Source organism: Arachis hypogaea, chromosome 18 (genome assembly GCF_003086295.3).
Source record: "Arachis hypogaea cultivar Tifrunner chromosome 18, arahy.Tifrunner.gnm2.J5K5, whole genome shotgun sequence".
NCBI classification, from domain to species: Eukaryota; Viridiplantae; Streptophyta; class Magnoliopsida; order Fabales; family Fabaceae; genus Arachis; species Arachis hypogaea.
In genome coordinates this window covers 126,049,233-126,072,759 of record NC_092053.1, presented here as the reverse complement: position 1 = coordinate 126,072,759, position 23,527 = coordinate 126,049,233, and the positions used below count along the sequence as shown (strand labels likewise).

Sequence of the window (23,527 nt, the reverse complement as noted above, 5' to 3'; positions counted from 1 at the left end):
TCAAAAACTTTGCGAAACATAATGTTCGAGTCCGCCCCTGTATCCACTAGGATCCTTTTGACGAGGCCAGTTCCGACTCTGGCCGTGATGACCATGGGAAGACTTTCCGGTACCTCGTCGAACCATTGGTCTTCGGGGCCGAAGGAGATGGATGGGAGTCCCTGGGAACTTCTCGCGGGTGAAGAGGAGACAGCCAGGACTTTGGCGTCTTTCTTCTGTGCCGATCTCGACCTCGGGGCGGAATTCCTCGCTGTTACCACGTTCACCACCGTAAGACCGTGGTCCTCCCCCTCTGGTTCTTGGCGTCGTCTTGTCGCCCGGGGCCTGTCCTCGCCCTCGTGATCGCGATTCCGTCTTCTCGGCTCCCTTATGAGGTGGGAGAATTCGGCAAGCTTTCCGTCCCTAATTGCTTGCTCCAGGGAATCCTTTAGGTCGAAACAGTCTTGGGTCTTGTGCCCGTATCCCTTGTGATATTCGTAGTAAAGGCTTTTGTTTCCCCCCGTTCTGTCTTTCAGAGGTCAGGGTCTCGACAGTATCCCCTTCTCGACTATCTGTTGATAAACTTCCGTGATTGGTGCCGTGAGGGGGTGTAGTTGGTGAATTTTCCTACTCGGGGAAATGGCTTCGGCGCCTTACTTGGACCGCCGTCCCTGGCGTGTTCCTTTTGTCTTTCTCCACCCTCGTAGTGGCGGGTTTGGTTGTAGGGGGGTTGCCATTTGTTGGCGGCCACGACCCGGCTGACTTCTTTGTCGTTAATATACTCCTTAGCGACGCATTAGATCTCCTGCATTGTCCATACTGGCTTTGTGGTAAGGTGCTTCCTGAAGTCCTCGTTCAAGAGCCCGTTAGTCAAGCATAAGCTCGCCACCGAGTCCGTCAGCCCGTCGATTTCCAAGCATTCATCGTTGAAGCGATCTAGGTATTTTCTGGTCGGCTCCCCGGCTCTCTGGGTCACCCCCAGCAAATTGATCGGGTGCTTGGCTTTGGCAATTCTGGTCGTGAACTGAGCCAGGAAGGCATGGCTGATGTCGGAGAAACGGGTTACCGAGCCCTGCGGGAAGTTATTGAACCACCGTATTGCAGGTCCCGCCAGGGTGATCGGAAAAGCGCGGCACCTTACCTCGTCTCCCACTCCCTCTAGGTTCATCCTGGCCTCGAAGGCCGTGAGGTGTTCTAGTGGGTCTTGCGTTCCATCGTACCTCATGTCCGTTGGCTTGTCAAAGTGTTTTGGCAGCCGGACCTCGAGTATAGAACGGTGGAATGGGGTTGCTCCCATTATTACGGGTCCCCGTGTTCCCGTTGTGCTTCCCTCGTCGTTCTCCCGACGAGTGTCCTCGTCCCCGCGATTCGCGGTACGCCGCCTCTCACGTCTGGCGTAAATGACGGGGTCATGACGTCTTCTCGCGCGCCCTCGCCCCCCGGTGCTTTCGGACTCAGCTTGGGGGTAGGCGTGCGTCTGGAGCGACTCCTGGAGCGAGAACGGGAGTGAATCTGCTCTGGGGTGTGTTGATCGCGTTCCCTATCTGCTAACCGGCGTTCCAGGTCTTGCATTCTGTGGCGTAGCTCTTGCATTATTCTGGCGTGGTTGTCGCCAGTTCTCCCAAAGGGGCGTCCCTCGTGTGACTGTGTTGCGTTCCTTGGAGGCAACCTGGAATGTTGTCGGGTTTCCGTCGCGGCGGCGTCGCCACCGGGCACGGCCTCGCAGCCTGTCCCAGTTTGGACTAGCACGAAGTCCATGGACGAGTCCCCACAGACGGCGTCAATGTTCGGTAGGTCGGTTACCGGACGATTTGGGTTTGGACTTCCAGGGAGTGGTAGGGGCTTGTCAGGTCGTGAACTGCCGGGCTGGCGTGTACGAGGTCCTGAGTACTTCGTGTAGAAAAGGAGGGGGGGTGTCACCTGCAAAGACACTCCGACGCTCTTGTCAGTAAAAGTGCAGGCGAAAATGGGTGATGTGATATGTGACGTACCTTGGGGGAAGGGTAAAACCTTCCCCTTATATACTGTGTCAGAGGTGGGCCCTACAAGGGTAGGCCCACTTTTTCCGAGACGTTATCCCACAGCTGTAAGTGAGCTGTCTAGGACGCGTGTCCGGGTCGATTGCGAGACGCCTCACCCTTGACCGTTCGGATCGGGTGGCGTTCGGGTCGGACCGACCCGTGGAGGTTTTAGGTCAGGCCGTAACATAATTCTATCTAAAAAAAAGGTTAGCTTAATTGATTAAAATGATATGCTTTTAACTTATATACTTGGGTTTAACATTCATCTTCATTATTCTTTGAAACTTTTTTTCTTGCATGCATATATTAAATCAATATTACACTGAATTATATTTGATTTCTCAAATATTTTCATGCATCATTTTATTTTTAGAATAATAAAAATTATAGTATAACTATTAGTAATATCGGTTATTAATAAAAAGTTAATATTTTATTTTAAATCAACATTACAAGTTAAATATTATTGTAGTATCAACACGGTTTACATTAATAAATTTTGATATTTTTATTTTATTAGAAATTTAAGATTTTATTTTATTGTATTATATTATTTGATTGTAATAAAAATAATACCAAAGATAATTAGTCTTAAAATTTTTGAGAGATAAATATTATCAAAAATAAAATTAATCTTTTAAAATGTTACAAAATAATTTATAAGTCATAATCGTTTTTGTATAATTTAAATAAAAAATCACTCTTTTGAAAAGAAAAATCAATTTTTAAATTAAAAAATGATTTTTTAAATAAAAATAAATTTTTATAGACAAAAACTATTCCTTTTCATGTAAAAAGTAATTATTTTTTTTAAATTAACTTTTTATTTAAAATCAAATTGGTTTATTAATCTAAACAATTTTTTTATCGAAAATCAGATTTACTTTTTTAGTTAACCTTAATCATATGTAATCTTATATTTTAATTAATAAATTTAAAAATAAAATAATTATATTTCTAGGTTTTTTTAATATAAATACTATTATATACTTTTTTTTTATTAAAATTTTTGGTCCTTCCAAAAATTTCTTTTAAGCTCCACCATTGTTGGTCTCACTATATTTAGATAATGAACAAGCTCACAAATAATTATTGCTTTGATGCTTTCTTAAATCTTAGTTTCTACTTATAGTGGAATTGGCAAAGTCTTCTCATTGGACTACCATTTTTTATCTTCCTTCTTATAACCAAGTATATTGTAAGAATTCCAACATTTTTCCTTCAATTAAATTACTCTGTCAAATCCAAAATGAATCTCACTTTGATCGAAGTTACAAGTCTAAGAGGCCATGGGGAGCATATTAAACAGCTCCTCTTAGCACTTAAAATTTATTCCCTTTTAGAACTTGCATTGCTGTTCTATTGTGATAGCAGGCGAAAAAGAACAAGAAACTCTTCTATGAATCTGCAATTTCTCCTATGATCACTGTTGTGGTGTCTATATTTCTGTGTGTTTATTACCAAAACAGACAATGAAGGCGTATCAATTGTAAGTACCATGATAATAATGTTAATTGGGTATACATGTATTTTCTCTAAAGTTGAAAACAAAACTTAATCATAGTATTTATATGCTACTTCATCAGATGAAACATATTAAGAGTGGTGCGAACCCATCATTGCTAATGAAAATTTTTTCGGTGGAAAATATGTAGCCCCTGTGGTGTTAGAGTTGGTGTTGTATCTGCCATGGTTGCCCTTATGGTAAGAAAATTATGAAGCTCATTTCTCAATCCACATAACATTTATTTTATGTCTAACATAAGACATTTCTAGAGCAGGCATTAAATTTGCTACAAACTTTTGTTGCATTATTTAAACTATTTCAGAAAACTGTAGTAATTGGCAGAACTTTTGCTCCAATAACAGACTATTCACTGGATGGTAACAAAGAAATGGTAGCAATGGGGAACAATGAACATTGTTGGTTCTGATGATTGTTTTATGGTGCTTTTTAACCACTGATTACCATTAACTAACTTTTATGTCCAAACAATATTATAATCTATTTCTCTCTTTTTTATCATAAATTATTTTATCTTCTTTTTATTTAGTTCTCTCATTATTTTTTATTTGCAACGTTTTTTCTAAAATAACATGTAAGTTACCCTTCATTATGTGTCACATTTTAATTGGTTCTTATCTTAACCATAATTGGGTTATTTTATAATTTATTATTTGAGATTAAAAATGATATAATTTCTTAAAATATCAAAACTCCACTCCCGTTAATTGAAGCACATTTCACTCCTCCATTCTTTGTTTATCACTTCATCACCTAGATTCGGTCATTTCAAGTACCGTCGCGTTCGTGACAAGAAGCGCCAACGTCATCGCCATCTACTACCCTCCCACACAACCTCTCTTCCCATAATTAATAGTTAATTTGGTTATTAAAATTTTTTATTAATAAAATATATCTTTATTTAATTACGTGACGGAATATATATTTATATGTAAAATATAATATAATAAAATAAATCTATTCAAAGTATTTAAAAGTATAATTAAAATCATGAACATACAAATATAATAATAAAATTTGTACTCCAAACAAATAAACATATTTTTTTATCATACATATATTATTTAAAAAATAAATATATTATTAAAATTAATAACAGAAATTTAAAATGATAAAATTCAACTTTTTTATCGTATTTTTATAGTATTTTTATTTTTTTAATTTTTAATTTATCAGTACTTTATTATTTAATTAATAATTAAACAAATTATTTTTATGAAAATTTATTTTTTGTATTATATTAGAGAAGATACCAATATAACAGTTTAAAAAATAAATGGTATAATTATTTAAGAGATAAATATGAAATACATACCTAAGTAATGTTTAGTTTGGTTATTAAATTTTTTTATTAAAACAAATCTTTATTTAATTACACGATAGAACATATATTCATATGTAAAATATAATCAGAAAAAATATATTTTTTATCGTACATAAATTATTTTTAAAAAAATAAATTGTTAAAATTAATAACACAAGTTTAAAATGATAAAATCTAACTTTTTTACAAGTATTTTTTTATAGTATTTTTATTCTTTTAATTTTTAATTTATTCGTACTTTATTATTTAATTAATGATTAAATAAATTATCTTCATGAGAAATTATTTTTTGTATTATCTTAAAGAAGAGACCAATATAACAGTTTAAAAAATAATGTAAAAATAATTTTTAAATAAAAAATAGATAATATTAAAATTTTTAAATACAAAAGTAAATTATATAGATAGATATTTAAGAGATAAATATAAAATATATGTCTAAAATAAATAAAACAGACAAAAATAATTCTCTATTTCTCAATAGTACTCCCATTTTGTCTGTTTTATTTATTTTAGGTATGTATTTCATATATATCTCTTAAATATTTATATAATTTATTTTTTAAACTGCTATATTGGTCTCTTCTCTAATATAATACAAAAAATAATTTTTCATAAAAATAATTTGTTTAATTATTAATTAAATAATAAAGTACTAATAAATTAAAAATTAAAAAAATAAAAATACTATAAAAAATACGGTAAGAAAGTTGAATTTTATCATTTTAAATTTCTGTTATTAATTTTAATAATATATTTATTTTTTAAATAATATATGTATGATAAAAAATATGTTTATTTGTTTGGAGTATAAATTTTATTATATTTGTATGTTCATGATTTTAATTATACTTTTAAATACTTTGAATAGATTTATTTTATTATATTATATTTTACATATAAATATATGTTCCATCACGTAATTAAATAAAGATATATTTTTTTAATAAAAAAATTTAATAACCAAAATTAACCATTAATTATGTGGATAAACAGTGATCCATGGCAAAAAGAGATGTTGGCTATACGGGGAAGAACGACGAAGTTATGGGCGACGGAATTCAACGACGTGACTAAGGGATGATGCACTAAAGAAAGAGAGGTTGTGTGGGAGGACAGTAGATGGCGATGACGTTGGCGCTTCTTTTTACGAACGCGACGGTGCTTGGAAGGACCGAATCTATGCGATGAAGTGATGAACAAAGAATGGAGGAGTGGAATATGCTTCAATTAACGAGAGTGAAGCTTTGATATTTTAAGAAATTATATCATTTCTAATCTCAAATAATAAATTATAAAATAAGCTAACTATGGTTAAGATAAGGATCGATTACAATGTGACACATAATGAATGGTAACTTACATGTTATTTTAGAGGAAGTTGGATAGCATTCACTATATATATATATATATATATATATATATATATATATATATATAATACAGGGAGACTCAAATCCGCGACCTCTTAGATAAATATAAAAAGACTATGCAATTTGAGTCAATTAAGATGAGAGATCGAATTGAACCACACAAAATTTGAGAGACCAAACTGAGTCTTTTTCTTTTCATTTCTATTATAATCTTGCCATGACAAATCCCCCAAGCAAGCTTGGTTTTTTAAAATGGCTTTTAAAAAAGAACAGTGTTGAATATTGTGCGAGAATTAGGTATTATCGATTGTAAAAGTGAATTATGTATTGACTCACTCAATCATGCATTTATATATACAAAGTGATAGTCTAACTAACTAATATGACTAATTCAAATCCTAACCAACTTGTTAAGTTATAACAGACTGTACAAGACTACAAGTATATGCTATAGCTAATAAACAGGAGCAATTTCGTTATAACATATCAACTCCCAGTGTAATGCTTCCTATCAATCCATCATAATCAAACCGAGTTAGTTGTTTTAATATGGAGTATTTTTCCAGTTACATGTCTTTTTAACCTTTTCAATATTTTGAAGTTGCATTAGTACTCAATTACTCATTTTTACAGTCCTACAAAACAATATGATGCTTTCGGTTCAGGATTAACCAAGATAAAGAGAAACTCTTAACAATTCAAATGCGTTGAAGTCTGGGAGATCAAAGGCAGAAGTATAAACAAAGTCAATCTAATCAGAGCATTAATAAATACTACTGCATCACTAAACTGTTGGAACAGGTGGTGACATAGTCAGCATCTTAGACAATAAACATTGCTCTTAGGTTGTGAAAGGTCATAGCCAATCCTTCTGCTGCAATTTCAAGGGCAAATAAACCTCAGATAGATACTGAAAGCCGAAGGTGCTCAGGGCCTGAATTTCAGCCTTCTGCTTAGTTTTCACCATTAATGTCAATTCCTCAACCCAACCTGGATTTTTCTTCACAAAATCCTCCTCCAACATGTCCTTTCCAGTCTTAATATCCTGCTCAGTCATTGGCAACCTACACTGCTCGGGTATCTTGTACTTGTCCAAATCACTAGGCCTAACCCCGAGCCACTTTATGTCAGGGGTTGTCAGGTTGGCACTGTCGTAGGACATATTCTTTGACCCACATCCGTAGACAGAGAGAATCTTCAACCCATACGGATCACTGTCTACAAGTGCAAGCACTGGCAGGTTCAACTCCATCTTCATCTTCTTCAGGAACAGCCTTGTAGCAACATCGGGTTGCCCTTTGGCAGTCACGATTATACAAGGAAACCGGTTGTAGAATCTATCCTCGGCCAATCTCATATAAGCAGCATCCTTCTCCACCAACAGAATGAACAAAGCATCACTCTGCATATCCCCAACTCGATCAATATTTGGTGGAATGGCCTTCCCACCCATACCCATCTTCGTGCAATCAATCATGTCTCCATTGTCACTAAAGATCAGCCTCCCAACAACAACACCTATGGTTGATAAACATCACAAGAAACAAGTGAAAATAATTGGAAAAATTTTACTAGGCAATGAAATGTGCATATAACAAGTCATTTATACAAACATGAGTAGTAAATCACACATGCATCTATATCTAAGCCTAATAATCAAATCACCCAGAGGTAAATAATCACTAGCTAATCACATGAACTAATCTGATTACATGGGAGCAAACAATCACTTAGTCAGGTGCATTTTGTAACTAACAAGAAGAGTCAGCTAAAATTGCCAGAGTAACTACACCAAACTACTCACAACGGATCAATCAAGATGATAAACAACCCAAGATTCCAGCATAATGAGTTTGAATATATAAAAAGTGATATAAATTTGCATACTAAGGTGGCCAGGAGGAGCCCAAAAATATGGAACATGCCTTTAAACGAGGAGCAAGCTAACACCACATCTTAAACTAAGACTCTTAAGATAATTTCAAATATATAGTCCCTTGCACCAAGTCCATACTACCACGTTAAACTTCGTCAATAAAACTTAAACGTCTAACCTTACACTCCCCAACTCATACAAAACCGAAAATGCTCATAACAAGATGCAGATGCAACATTGCAATCACAACCACCACAATTGACATGTGACTCTCAATCACACAATTACATTAGCGTGGCAACAGTTTCTATTTCAAGTTTCATACACACAATTCCATGCCTTGCAATTGGAAAATTTACTCAACCATTTCAAATTTAGATTTTTATCCACAATTGACAAGTTGACTCCTACCAAATTAATAAAAATACACACTTCACATAGTCAATTGCACTTTATACTTGAGAGTATCCACATTGCAACCACCAAAATTTCTACAATGAACAGCAACCGCAACTGCAATTTAAGACACTGTGATCTATTAAGGCAATACCTTTCTCGGCTGCAACCACATTGAGGCTGGACCGTGTGCATCCGAGCATACAGGACACGTCATCAAGAACCGTATCGGACTGGATCTGATCCTGAAACAACTTAACATCCGTGTAGAACAGATCACGCTTCGTGACATGAATCCCCTTAATGCAAAGCTGGTGAACCAGCTGCAATATGCGGGCAGTAATTGCGGACTTCCTAACCGTCGAGATATTCGCAAAAGGACGAAGTGAACTCTTGTCCTTGAGGACAATTCGGTCAAGCTCCGGGACGTAAAACTGGTTGGTGGCGGCACGGGAAGGGACGTCGAAGGCGAAGCCGTTGCCGGAGAGGATGGAGTGGGCGATGCGGAGGACGAGGGACTCGATGTTGGACTGAACGGATGACAGGCTGAGATCGGAGACTTCACGGCAGGAGAAGGGGAGGGAGAGGTCTTGGAGGGTTAGGGTTTTGGAGGAAGAGGAAGAGGAGGAGGAAGAGGTGGAGAAGTCTTTCAGGGTTTGGAGGATGGTGGAGTCTGGTTTAAGCTTGTTCTTGAAAGGGAGGTCGTCGGTGTTGGTTCGGCGACGCTTTTTGCTGCTCTCTGCCATGGACGGGAGGTGAGCAGTGATGGGGCAAAGTGTGGGCGTGAAATGGAAGTGGATGACTACACTGATTTTGACTCTGGATGGGGACAGTATTTGCGCAGAACTGCGGATGGAAAATAGCACAGTTATTAGAACCGAACCGGTAATTGACTCGGTCATACGACCGGATCACTGGTTCAAATGGTAGGTCACTAATTTATTCGGTTGATCTGGTCATAATTAAATAAAAATGTAAAATTATAAAAATAAAAAGTATATGTCTTCACAAACATAATAATAACAATCAAGCATTAAAACATAATAATAACAATCAAGCATTAATTCTTAGACATAACTAAAGTACAAAAAGAGATAATTAATTAGTCACTAATAGAAAATACTTTCTCAATTTAAATAACAAGAGAGAACAAACTATAACACAATCAGTAATCAAATCCAAGGGGTGATCTGCAACTCGGCATCTGTATCTTCATAGGATAAACTTAAAGCTTGACCAACATTTCCTTCATTTTGATTTGCATCTATATCTACATTTGTATATCTTTCACAAATCAAAACCAAGAATAATTCATAATAATACAAACAAAAAGTATGGAAACAACAATTCAACTGAACAATTCTATTCTAAATTGCAAAGAGCTTGAACCTCATTTTCAACAACAAATCCAACTATAATCATTTTCAGCAACAAATGATTTAGTTACAGCAACAAAAAATTTAGCTAAGCGATTATTTCAGCAAGACAATAATAGATTCAATCTTCAGTGAACGAATTCAACTCGGTGATGAATTTCAGAGAAAAAAAAATTTAACCAAGTGATTATTCAGCAAAACAGCACCAAATTCAAGGTTCAATTAGTAACAAATTCAAGATTTTCCAACAAACAAACTTAAGCTAAGTGATTATTTCGGCACATTCAGCAAATTCAATAACAAATTTCAACATCAAATTCAACTTTCAGCAACAAAATCAGAGTGCAGTGATGCAGCAACAGGGGAATTTGTTGGAACTCACCAAATCGGGTTGCGCAAAAGAAGCTGACGGCGAGGCTCGAAGCAAGTAGGCGACAACGAAGACCAGCCCACCGGGACCTGCAGCCTCTGCTGCCGGCGACGACGAGGGCAGGGAAGGCGCGCGTCTGAGTGCGAGACGATGACGAGACAGAGAGCGACGACGACGACCAGTCCCGAGACCTGCTGCTTCTGCCGCGGCGACGACAGAGAGCGACAGCGATGACTGAGTGTGAAGCGATGAATGCGAGACCGAGAGAGAGAAGTAACAGACCGGAGATGAGAGGTGAGAGACCGGAGATGAGACGAGCTGACGAGAGCTTGAATTCGTAGGAGAGAGTGACGAGAAACTGAGAAAGAGAGTCGAGAGACGTTGGGGGCTGAATCACCAATTAGGGATTAGGGCTTCACCGTTTTTGTTAATGAAGCACACAACAAATTCGATTAAAGAAAAGGAGAGCGTGAATCTCAGAGAAATAGAGAGAGATAAAGAAATGTAAGACGTAAGGTTTGGAAATCCAAAAGAGCAACATCAATGGTCATCCATCCTCTTGTTCTTTCTTTCTCTGTCCCTTTTTTTTTTTTATCGGGTTTGATATGCGGTGTCTCACAAACAGTGTGCGAGTGAATAGAGAACGAACAAAATTTCAGATATAAAAGATATAAAAGAAAATGAAAGAAAAACAAGTGCGAGTAAAGTGAAGTGTGAGATAAATATGCTACACTGCTACTTGATAGATGATAAAAAAGAAGTACTTGAAAATTCAACGTTAAACGTTTAAATATATTTGTCAATCAAACCCATCTTTTATAGATACAATATTAGTTTTATTTTTTCATAAATAATTTTATCAGCATTCTAAATCTTTATAGGTAATAAACAAATATCATTTTGGGGGGAAATGTACATCAAATTAAAAATATTACAAAACTAAGACGCTTCCCATAATGTACTTCAGAGACCTAATGCTACTCTAGTGATGACCTTCCAAACCCAAAACTGAAGCAACATCCTTAGGCATGGGAGAAAAATTCAAATTTCCCATATTTAGCCAAATTCCATCTCATATTTATGGTAACTCTCCCAACTGGGGTTGGACATAACATCCATCAAGATCAACAAGTTCCTAGTTATGTGTAGCAGCAACAATTTAGAGACACAGCAAGAGTTTGTAATTGTGCAAGGTTTCAAGTCCTCTTGATCTTCGAGAAGACTCCGATTTCAGAGAAGTAAGTGCTTTGAGTCCCACTACCAAGTTGGTGTGCGTGAGCCTGTGGATTTGTCAGCTCAATCCCCTGCAAATAATATTGAACACGAATTTAAAACTTCAATAAACGTCAATGAGAGAAAGACTAATGAACTATATTCGAGTTATTCTGCTTAAGAAGCTGATTAAGATCAAATAGTCCATCATCCATATGCTAAATAGTGGCCAGATATATATAAATATAGTATTTCTTTCAAGCAGGAGGCCTAACAAGAGTGCAGTACTTTCAGACTCAATTTTACAGAGATTGGTGTGTTATTTATTTGCATGTGTCTAAGAATCCTTCACTTCAACCAAACATCAAATAGATGCATGATAATAGAATATGCTAATAATGAAGGCAAAACAAAATCACATAATGGCCTCATTACTCAATCTTTCAGGATATTCTATATAAAAAAAAAAAAAAAAAAAAAAAAAAAAAAAAAAAAACCTAGGCAACCATAAATGAAACTCAAAAGGACAACAGTCCTGACACTTTTGCTAAAGTTCATTGACCAAACTACCACAAAATCTATTCAAAACCAATATATTTGGTATTAACAAGAAAAGAATAACCTAAAGAGTAACAACTGCAGCAATACCAAGAGAATACTTGTTGACAGGCAAACTCAATTATTACTACTAAGTAGACTTTATTCTGCTGGATATAACTTTCCGTGTCCATTTCATGCAATTTACAATGTTCCAGCTAGTTATGAAAAAAAAAGGATAAAATCAGCAGGAACAGTGATAAGTGATGCTAAGTATTCTATAGGAAAATAAGCTGATTGGTTTGTGAAATATTTCTATTTTTATTTGCTATTTTCATTTTCTGAAAATCGTTTTCATTTTCAGATTCTTAGATTTTTGAAAATGCAATTGGCGGCTAAAATGAATTTTATTTCCAAATAGAAAAATAATGAAATATGCTTGATTGATCTTTTTTATTATTAAAATTAAAAATTATATTTATTACTAAAGAAAAAAAGATTTTCAGTTAATGTATTATATTTTTATTAAGTGTACAATTTAGTTAATCAATTTATTTTTTTAAGTTAACAATTAATTTTATAAAATGTCTATTTTTTCTAATTGATGAATGATGACTAAATTGTCAATTAGAAATTTTTTTAAGACAATGAGCAGTAGATAAGTCCCTCAAATAAAAACAAAATAAAGGTTGAAAATATGCCTGATGAAAAAAAAAGAGGGATTTGACATTTGATGAGAGAATAGAGAAAGTAGTACAGAGGGATTAAAAAAAGGAAAAAGGAACACATATGCAGTAATGAAAGTTCAAACAGTGCACATGATCATTGAAAGAATGAAATCACCTCCTTTTGAGTTGAAAACATTTTCAACTCTTATAATGGAAAATTCCAGAAACAAGAAATGCCATTTTCAGTTGTGTTGCATTTTTTAAAATATTTTTAGAATCTGTAACCAACCATATTTTCATGCTTTATTTTCATTTTTATTGAAAATAGAAATGAAAATGATCAAACCAATTGACTCCTAAATGTTTTGTTTCTATATCTTAAGGAGATTAGAAATACTCGTCTCATGCAATAAGTTGACCTCTATATTTTTCTAAAATCACTAACCTGAACTGGTGTAAAGGCCAAACTTGAGGTCAAACCAGATGTAGCACCACTGCTGCCATAATTCTTTTCCTTGAATCTAATAAATAAAAAAAGGTCCATCAGAAACATAGTTGATCAGTCAAATAAATAGAATGATGATCCAGTGTCCAGTGACAAAAAACAATCAAATAATTAAAACATAACTACATGCATAAAATTGAAGGATCTAACAGGGCTAACCTCTTAGCAACTTTTGCAGCAAGTTTGCTAGGCCCAATTGACACACGAAGCTTGCCACTGCCAGCCTGACCAAGCATTCCGTAACCCTCACCTAGACCATCCCCTATAATGCAAAAGCAACAAATCATTTTTAAAACATCAAAATACTTGGAGTGTTGGAGAACAAAATAAACAGACAAAACTAAATTTCCAGAGACTTTTATACTACATTCTGTACTATATATTTATATATAGGTAACACTTCTAATAATTGTAGCTTAAAAAGTGTTATTATTAAAAATAACAATGTGGCAGACTGTGCACCACAAAATCACCTCTCTGCATTCTAGTCACCCAAAAGGCCACTTCACCATAGTATTATGGTGGATATGGTGGCTATAAAAAAATTAACTACTCTTAAAAAGAGTAGCTAAAATTAAATTACACTTTTTTTACTATTTGGCAACACTTTAATTTGATCACGACATTTACTTTTTTCTTTATTTTAAAATTAAAAGTGTTGCCAAATGGTAAAAAAATACGACCTTAATAATAGCCATCATAGAATTAAGTGTTGCCAAAATTTCATAGCCACCACAACCGCCATAATAATAGCCATCATAGAATTCACTACATATATACATGTATATGGTAATTATGTTTAATTGGTTAGATTGTGTTAGTAATTAACTAAACTATTTGGCTAGAGCAGTATTCATTTCAAACTTTTACTATACTTGGAATTAAACCTGGATTAATTCTCTTTTTATTCTCTCTGTCCAATCACTATAAAAACATTATACAGCATAATAGACAGACAGATTCATCAAATAACAAATATACTGCATTGTAAAAAAATCACATCGGGATTACTGTGCTGTCTGTGTATGTGAAATTTTGTTAAAATTACCTAAAGAACTCTCTTCAGGAACACCAAACTGCATCCTGTTGGCCAACTTTCTCATGTCTGTTACTGCATATCTGTCATAAGAATTGTAGGGTCATGAATTCAATATAAAAGGGAAAAAAAATTAAAACATAGCAACCTGAAAATTCAGTATATGCAAGTTTAAAACTATGATAACCTTTCTTTCATCTTCCTAAGGCGGCGACCACCTCTCTTCTTTTTAGGCTCGGAATCAGGAACAGGAAGCGGTTTGGGTTGCTTGGCAGGAGGGGGCTCCTGCCACTTCTCAATTTTTTTGTGGATCTCGTCCTTGAAATGCCTCCCAGTTTTCCCAGATGGATCCCCACGTATTGAATCTACTCGTGCTGCAAGTGTAGACTTTGCAGCCAGGAGTCGGCACGCTCGCATCCTAAGAGGAGGAGGAGTAGTCTGAAATATTTCTGTTTGCTCAATGTATCCTATGCGAAACTGAGATGTTGCAGTGGAAAACCCAGCAAGATTCTTTTTCTTGGCACCTAGAAGCTGAACGTTGCAGGCAGGCATCTTTGCTAGAGCTACTAGACCACCAGCTGTCCCCATGAGTTTAGCTGCAACAGCACTCCCAACTATAGTAGAAAGATTAGGTGCAATATACCCCATTCTACTCTCGACAAAGTCAAGAACTTTTTTCTTTGCTGAATCAAGAGCAAGAGCTCGATCACATGCTTCAATTGTCTTACTGAGGACATCTTCTGGTAGAGGCTTGCCAGTTGTAGTTGACGCTGTAACTGAGACAACCATGATAATTGCGGAAGGCAACAGCCCTTCTAGATCAACAAGAGTAAGATCCATTTCATTTCCTATCTTCTTAACAACACGAGCATAATCAATTGGGTGATGAACCAGTGACTCAAGCTCTGGAAATTTCAAGCGATACTTATCACGAATAAAATTGTGGATAATCACAATTTCATTCTCAATGTCAACCGACAGGGCATTGCATTCAACAATCAATTGGTATTCAGGATCATCTTCTAGATCTACTCCTTGAATTGACACATCTGTACCCTTTTGAAGGGCTTCTTCCACTTTCTGCCACGATCGAATAATGTTAGCCCTAGTTACAAGCCTTATATACTAAATCAAGGGGGAAAAGTAAGATAATGGTGTAAAGTAATAGGCACAGAAGGATAGGAGGCAAAAACGGAGAGGGAAAAAACAACAATATTGCATATACAACAATTTTTTTTTGGGGGGTAGAGGAAGTATGAAGTCAATAGCTTCAGCTGCAATTACCAAAAAGCTTAGAAGCATTAAGAATTCAATGTCAACTATATAAAGGTAGCAATGTATATCCCAATTCTGGCAATTCGGCAACTGCAGAATAACAGAAACTATTGTATACAAACTAACCTGCATAATATCAATGTATCTCTGGGTTTTCTGCAACTTGGAAACACTATCCAAGTCATCATAGTTGAGATTCTCTAGGTCAGCCAGGTCACCATCGATATCTTCTTCCATATCTGCTGCATCGACCTCATTATCCTCCTGAAAGAAAAAGCACCACATAGTTCATCAATCCTTAAATTTTAAAAATAGAAAAATAAAATAAAATTATTTCGGATAGATAAGAAATAGAATATTGTATTCACCGGAATTTCAGCCTCGTTATCAGAGAGTTCATCGAGGTCAGCAAGAAAAGAATCGGCGAGGGTAGCCTGCAACCAATTGAAAAAGGAAAAACCTAAATTTGCCATCTTAGTACTGTGTTCAAAGTATAAACAAAAAATAAAACACAAAATTGCTTTAGAAAAAGGAACAGAAAAGAAGGGAACAAACCATTGTGGTTGGAAGCAGCAACGGATGAACACAGTCTTGTTTCTGTAGCTTCCTTCAATGGAGAATTTGGATTGCTAGAAATGATCTGGTTTTTTATAATAAGCCAGTCTCTCCTCTTTAAGCTGTCGCAGTTTCCTCAGCTCTCTGATTCAAGAATTTTCTTGATGAGGGCTAGTTAGGTTCTGTTCTTTCGCTTTTTGATCTTCTTACGATTAAAATGTTGGTTTTCAACAGGTAAAGTTTTTTTTTTTTTTTTTTCCTAAAATTTGATAAAAATTTTAAAAATATTTTTAAATTTTATTTTGTTTTAATTTTGTCTCAAAAAATTTTTTATTTGTATTTTTTTAATGGTTAATTTTTTAAAAAATTTAAGACCAATTCAATAATAATTTCATAAAAACAACTCTCAATACAAGCAAATAAAAAAATGTATTATTATTAGATTGGTCTTAAGTTTTTTAAAAATTTAGCCGTCGAGAGTATATTTGATGCAAATCGAAAACTTGTAGAACAAAATTGAAATAAAATAAAACTTAAAGATATTTTTAAAATTTTTGCCAAACTTTAAGAACAAAAAATATACTTTACCGATTTTCAATAATATATATTTATAAAATAAAAAATACGATTTATTATTATTTAAAAAGTAAAAGTACTTAAAAGTTAAGAATAAGTCTGAAATGATGACATTTAGATGTGTCCAAATATGGACGGAACATTTTTTTATCTTTTATTAAGACACATTTTAGACATGAAAAACATGCGTGTCGAACGAGTGTCAATGAGTGTGGTGTCCGAAATGTGTCTATGTTTTATTTATACAATAAACTCTTAACATATTAGGTAACTTCTAATATTATTAGGTCAATATTTTAACGAAATTGCCATTTTATAATTTTTCTATCATCATATCACTTTTTATTCTTCTTACGTAGTATTTAGTTTTACCTGTTAATATCTTTTATTCTTTATTTTTATGCAGGTTATTTTATGTCTTTAGTAATAATATTATTTTTTTTTAATAAATATAAATAAAATTTTATTTATTCTCTTTTTTTATTCTCACTTTTACTCATATTTACTATATAAATTAACATTCATTTCACACATCTTATTTATTTCCTCTAATATAATCTTATGTCTCTCACTCTTTCTCTTCTATCTGTACAAATATTTTACACAATTATTTAAAAATTTAGTTGATGACTATAACTTTTTATTGTAATTTGCTAAACAATTTATTCACTGTATATTGAGTGATAAACATCTAAAATACTATAATGTATAATGTTCTTATAAATGTTTTTAAGTTTTCTCTTTTTATTTTTGGTCTAATTATGTTTATCAATTAGTTATTATTTGTCACTTATATATCACTTTTGTTTTTAACAATTTATATTTTTTAATATTATTTAACTATAATAATTAGAAAATACATAATATCATAATTCATGAAAAAACGGATGTTATTTTTAATTATTGAAACATTATATTTATATTTGCATTTCATTCTTGCACAATAATATATAAGTTTATTAAACATATGTATTAGGCGATGAATTTTTCAAACACTAAAATGTATAATATATTTACAATTATTTAGATTTAAGATTAATTTTTAAGATTTTTTTATTAAATAACATTTTATATATAAAATTAAATTATTATAGTTTCGTATAATGGAAAGATTTAAATCTAGTTTATAACTTAATTATGAGATTTTTTGTGACTTAAATAAGCTAAACAGAAAAAATAAGAAAAACAAAAGAACTTTTTAAATAGAGAGACAGTTCTGTTTAAGACTACTCTTTAAACTCTTTCCAAAGAGAAGGACTCCAGTTGATGAAGTTGTAACCTCATTGCCATCTTTACCAAAGTGTCAGTCACCGTGTTTGCATCAATCATAATCAAACGAAACACCAATTTCAATGCATGATATCCCTTATTTTAAACATTGACGAATCAATAAACCTAAAATCATCTTAGTGATTAGTAACAAAATTAAACACTTCCACACAATCCATCTCGTACATAATTATGAGGTTTTGAATTCAAGTATTAGAAATAAAAATATTAATTATATATAGTAAAAAATATTTTAAGAAAGAAAGTTGTCCTCAAGTCACCAACTCTTCTCGTACTTCCATTAGATATAATAGATATAGATAAAAACCTCAAGAACTTCAAAATAAATTTGCTTTTGAAGCAACTCAAAATCACTTAGAGATAAAACATTCCAAGCACAAAAGTGACAAAACCCAACCTCTAACTATTCCTTTGAAATAAATTCCTACGAGAAAAACCGCAACAAAATTGTATCTTTTCATCCCTGATCAAATTCATCATGAGTTTCAACTTTCAATCTTCCTGATTAGTATAAACAATTTCTGATCAACTGCAAACTTGACGCAATGTGAAGCATGACCTCTTAGCATCATCTGCAGCCCACCAAAAGAAGCGTATACCTCCCTGAATTAAGTCAAAAGCAAATCAGTTAGATCCAACCAACTAAAACCAAAAGATTCCAAAAAGAAACTCAACAACAACAAAAAAGTTTAAAGAATAAATGACCATTTGTACCCATAAGAGATGAAAACGCTGACATTTGTACTCATGATAGCTTGAAACTAAATTTATACCCATGATAGATGCCCTCCGTGTGACAAAAGTGCCCTAGCTTGGATCTGAGCTTGGTTTGTGGAAATTCGATCCTAGGTGGCACTCCAACCCCCAAAAAAGCAGAGTGCAATGAAGCAGAGTGCAAACTCCAGCAATAGCACCCACTGATCCAACTATGGCAAATGCCAACAACCCTGTTGCAAGGTCTTTGACCGAGAAGATGGCGCCGCCGCCGGCAATGGCACCATCGCAGGAGGCCTAGCCGGCATCACTGGCACTTGAGCCCCACAAGGCCTAGGCTTACAAATGTTACCAAAACCAGAACACAAGTATTGAGATTGAGGATAGATACCACACTCACTGCAAGAAGATTGAACACAAGGACCCCCGGAAGAATCGGAGACAAAAAAGGAACCACAACATCAGAATCAGAATCAGAACCATTTGACCAACCAGGACCCCAACACAAACAGAGAAATTTCTTGTCGTTAATCCACAGATAAAATCAGATCCAGAAACAATAACCTCAAAAGACACACCTTTTGTGAAATTAGCATTGAAAATTCCGTTGCCACCCCAACAAAAAACAGAACCATTGGATCTTCTAATAGCACAACTATGAGAATCACCGAGAGCCAAACCAGAATACTCAAAAGCAACACCTTGATGAGGAACCTCAATTTGCCCAAAACTGTTACTTCCTTTACACACCAAAAACCCAGTTGAATTCAAACCACAGGTGTGAACCGCCAGCCACAATGCTCAACATTGAAACGTTTCGAAACTCACTCTATGGAATCCGCAACGGAAGCGTTACTTCCCCAACACCGAATTCGAGAACTTTCCTTCAAAATACCACATGAAAAACCCAACCCTGATGATATGGATGCGAACCGGTTCAACCCAGATGAAAAGTCGGAACCTTTGCTTCTACCAGTTCTCCAACACGACGCCGTCCCGGTTCCCACAACCGTGGCGCAAACCTGGGAGTCCCCGACGGCGAGATTCTCGAATAGAACAGTGTCATTGTTGTAAAGTCGCTTGCTTTCGAAGGTGGTGGCGTTGGTGGTGGTGGTGGTGTTCCACGTAAGATAGGGCTTCAAATTCACGTAAGATAGGGCTTTGGGGGGTTGGAGTGCCACCTAGGATCGGATTCCCACAACCAAGCTCAGATCCAAACCAGAGCACTTGTCACATAGAGGACATCTATCATGAGTATAAGTTTAGTTTCAAGCTATCATGGATACAAATATCAGGGTTTTCATCTCTCATGGGTACAAATGGTCATTTATTCAAAGTTTGAAATTTAAAGAAAAACAATTTAACACCAATACAAAGTAGGGCTACTCGTACTAGGGTGCGTGAAGTGTAAACCTTAATCCATTTTACACTTCAGACCCTTCCCTTCAGTCCTTTTCCCCCGAAATTGAAACTCACAAGCATACCCTTATATTCTCATATAGTTTATTGAAATATTTAGCAAAACAGTAGTATACTAGCATATGTATAAATTACTATTGCAGAAGCTCAACTTTGACAATAGAACTCAATTTGAGTTAACACTGCAATATTTACATGGGGACAAGACGGAACAAGAAGTAAAAATATAAGTGAAAATTTGCATACACTTCAAGGTCAGCCTCTGAACTTCCATCATTGGTAATGTTATACAGCCTTCCATGCATGATGTACTCAAACTTGTCTTGAATTGGCACTGGACCATCCTTGAGAAAAAATCAATTGAATGGAAAGGCACAATTAGATACTTTCAAGACAAATGAAAGTCACCCTACCAAGAACCAATTACTTGTCACTCATTTTTGCATAAGAATAAAGATGATTTTGATATATGACTATTGTTAACAATATTGGATCAAGCTATATTCCATTTTTCTATCGCTCCATAAATTAATGGACCATAAAATCCTTCAATAAATATGAAGATTAGATCACAGTGGTTCCATGATTAATCTCCCCTTCAACGGAGCAGTTCTGATTTTCTTTCCCCGAATCATGCAGAAGAAATATGGAAGGCAGAAGATGAATGTCTTTTTCTTTTTAGGCTTTCATCTATACCGCCCAAAGAGTTTACTAGATACATCCTCGAATCAATAATCAATATATTGCTAACAAGAAGTGACTAAGACAAATAGAAGAGAACCGGACAAATATCTCTTGTGGTTCTGATGTTTTCAATTTAACTATTTGAATTACCTTAGTTAGGCATCTAAGGCCATGGTGCTAACCACACAATGAAAAAAAAATCTTTCAGAAAGAGTTATTTAATTTAATTTACAAATCCAATAACACCAATACCAAGATAAAGACAAGATAGCTAGCACCAACTGAAGAAAGCTCCATAGATTATGTTCAACCGCAAGTCTGTTTTCTTTAGGCCCAACTTACGACAAAGTTTCATTGTGTGAAAGGCTGAGAACTTGATGAATTATTAAGTAAATAACAGAGTCGTGCTTATATTGTCTGTAAAGCAAAAAATAGAGAACCATAAAGTGAGAAGAGATCGAAGCCTACCTTGGTATTTAAAACAAGAGAAGGAGACAGAGCCATCAAGAATCTTTCATCTTTGTTCATTGGATAGATCTCTGTATTCACATCTAATAGCATGTGCATGTCACGCTTCTCACTCTGTGCTACAATCCGAGAAACTACAATACAAGACAATAGCAAGAAAAATGAAACTGCAAAGCTCAGACCAACTAAATTACACAAATTATCTGGAGGGGGGGGGGGGGCACAGAGATACAAGGCAAAAACACATATGACACCATGCTGGCTAGAATATAAGAAATGTGTTATCTATTCATTCATCGTCATACACCAATTCAATACACATGCCTCCACCATTGAATCGAGCATGGAGCACATCCCACATAGGTTCCACAAGGATCATAAACACAAAGCAAAAATAAGTACAAATAACATATCTCCTAAAATACAATTCAACAAGGATCATAAACACAAACACAACACATGTAAAACGACATTTAAGAATAGAATTATTATGTAATGTGACTTGTATCCATGAGAAGTTTCACCTAACATCTTTTTGGGTAAGTTCAGCCAACAAATTATTTTAAACCTACAATTTTTTTTACCAACAATTTTACTCAGCTGATAATCTGATACCGGCACATAAAGTGAAGAACTTAAACCTTCATAAATAAATCCCAAATATCCAAGTCAAAGCAATCAGACCCCAAAATTATGAAAAATCAACTAAGAAAGCCACAATAATGATTGATGATGCTATAATAAACAACCATGGTGTTGTGCACTTGTGCTTCAAACAAGTGATTGAATGTAAGTTTATGATATACAAAAAGGAAGGAAAGAAGAGGACTACCTTTGTCATACTTTTTACCGTCAGGGTCTATGTTCTCTACCTTGAAAACATCATCAAAGAGAAGCTCGCTCATCTTTGAAAGAAAAAATAACAGGAAGTTATAACACAGTTCAAACTTAGAACTACTGAAGAATAGGTTCCAAAAACTGGATGTCAAGCTAAAGGTTCATTGGTCCAACCAAGTGAATCAACGTAAAGCCAGATTCTAATAAAATAATATATTTAATTTAAGGTAAAAGACACCACAATAGATCACAAATAAGGACACAACCTTACTTGGCATTCTAAATTCAATAACCTATTCAGTATTGACTATTGTAGCTAAAATCAGGAGTAAGGAAATGATAAACACTTAGAACCTCAACAAATTAAAATCATATCATATCTATTTTTCAAGCAAGCTGAGCAAACCCCGGAATTCAAGTAAGTTAGAATTACCAAGTATAGGATTAGACTATTTTAGAACAGAAGACCTATCAGCAATCAGAAATCTGGTAAAACAACTTGCTAAATGCTTAAATTAACTGTCATCTATCAGCAACTAAATGCCTGGATCAACTAATTAAAAAAAATCAATTAGAGAACAAAGAAAAAGAGCTTACCTGCGGCGACAAAGAAGCACGAGCAGAGCAGAACAGCGGCGAGGAGAGGCCAAAGCGGCGAAGCAGAGGCGAGCAGTGGCAGACGGCGACGGCGAGAGTAGGGTTAGTTGTCACTTGTCATCAGGGTTTTTCTAACAGAAGAGGTTAAAGGGTTAAACTAACAGAAATGCTCTAAAAACTAAAACTAATGAATTTCAGGCACGCCTAAAAAATTTTTATTTGGTACAAGTTATTGAGAAATATCATCTCAAAGAGTGGTCTTTCCTCTTTTCATCAAATTTTTATATATGCTAGTCCAATAAATTTTTAACATTTTTTTTTACGAAATAACTAGGTTTCAAAAAATATCATTATAAAATAATTTTTTTAAACGATAAACAAAAAAACTAATTTATAAGTAATTTTTAAGAATTTTTAGATAATAATAATTTATTGAGAATTAAATCATTCGACTTGAAATTTTTTAAGACTAATTTAAGTATTTAATCAATAAAAATAAAAAAAAAAACTCAAAAAAGCGATAAAAATAACTAAAAGGCGCAAATTTTTTTGGTAAGTTGTAATGACAATAACTAGTGTATTTGATCCAATTTTTGCTAGACATTTGGATAATGATTTAAAATATTCAAACAAAAAATGGAGCAACAAATATTTTTCATTTTCTTGAAAAAATTTTCGTCAAATTACAAAAACAAACGTATCAAATTTCGACCTATAAAGTCCTGTTTGATAATATATGTATTTGATTATTTTTATTATGTTTTCAATTTTTTTAGGGTATTCGCATATACATTTCAAGAATTTTTTTATTTAAATTAAATAATTATATTATTTACGAAAATTCATAAAGCATAGAATATTTATAAATTTACAAAATGTATCACATCTTAAGTATGGTGATTCGAACGCAATTA

General features: G+C 34.4%; 4 protein-coding genes across 6 annotated transcripts; all 4 read right to left on the bottom strand.

Annotated features, from left to right (window-relative positions):
• Positions 1-775: 775 nt before the first annotated feature.
• Positions 776-1,276, bottom strand: LOC112770476 (uncharacterized). Its single transcript, XM_025814828.1, has one exon. The coding sequence runs from the start codon at positions 1,274-1,276 to the stop codon at positions 776-778; it is 501 nt and encodes a 166-aa protein (XP_025670613.1).
• Positions 1,277-6,797: 5,521 nt separating this feature from the next.
• LOC112771342 (DNA topoisomerase 6 subunit A) lies at positions 6,798-11,006 on the bottom strand. 2 transcript variants are annotated; one of them, XM_025816056.3, is made up of 3 exons: positions 10,253-11,006; positions 8,649-9,340; positions 6,798-7,740 (listed from the first exon to the last, which is right to left on the bottom strand). In XM_025816056.3, the coding sequence occupies exons 2-3, from the start codon at positions 9,238-9,240 to the stop codon at positions 7,079-7,081; spliced, it is 1,254 nt and encodes a 417-aa protein (XP_025671841.1). In that variant the 5' UTR covers positions 9,241-9,340; positions 10,253-11,006; the 3' UTR covers positions 6,798-7,078. The 2 variants fall into 2 exon arrangements, with proteins under 2 accessions (XP_025671841.1, XP_072080394.1); XM_072224293.1 differs by having other exon boundaries at positions 8,649-9,764; positions 10,253-10,933.
• A 29-nt stretch (positions 11,007-11,035) lies between these two features.
• On the bottom strand, positions 11,036-16,242 carry LOC112771341 (U4/U6 small nuclear ribonucleoprotein Prp31 homolog). 2 transcript variants are annotated; one of them, XM_025816054.3, is made up of 8 exons: positions 16,029-16,242; positions 15,842-15,907; positions 15,600-15,737; positions 14,386-15,278; positions 14,211-14,281; positions 13,322-13,424; positions 13,103-13,178; positions 11,036-11,544 (listed from the first exon to the last, which is right to left on the bottom strand). In XM_025816054.3, exons 1-8 carry the CDS (start codon positions 16,029-16,031, stop codon positions 11,437-11,439), a joined length of 1,458 nt encoding a protein of 485 aa, XP_025671839.1. In that variant the 5' UTR covers positions 16,032-16,242; the 3' UTR covers positions 11,036-11,436. The 2 variants fall into 2 exon arrangements, with proteins under 2 accessions (XP_025671839.1, XP_072080393.1); XM_072224292.1 differs by having other exon boundaries at positions 15,842-15,933; positions 16,029-16,228.
• A 1,897-nt stretch (positions 16,243-18,139) lies between these two features.
• LOC112772069 (DNA-directed RNA polymerases II and V subunit 8A) lies at positions 18,140-23,068 on the bottom strand. The gene is made up of 5 exons (XM_025816951.3): positions 22,614-23,068; positions 22,012-22,084; positions 21,180-21,313; positions 20,274-20,371; positions 18,140-18,497 (listed from the first exon to the last, which is right to left on the bottom strand). The coding sequence occupies exons 2-5, from the start codon at positions 22,082-22,084 to the stop codon at positions 18,380-18,382; spliced, it is 423 nt and encodes a 140-aa protein (XP_025672736.1). The 5' UTR covers positions 22,614-23,068; the 3' UTR covers positions 18,140-18,379.
• Between the last annotated feature and the right edge of the window lie 459 nt (positions 23,069-23,527).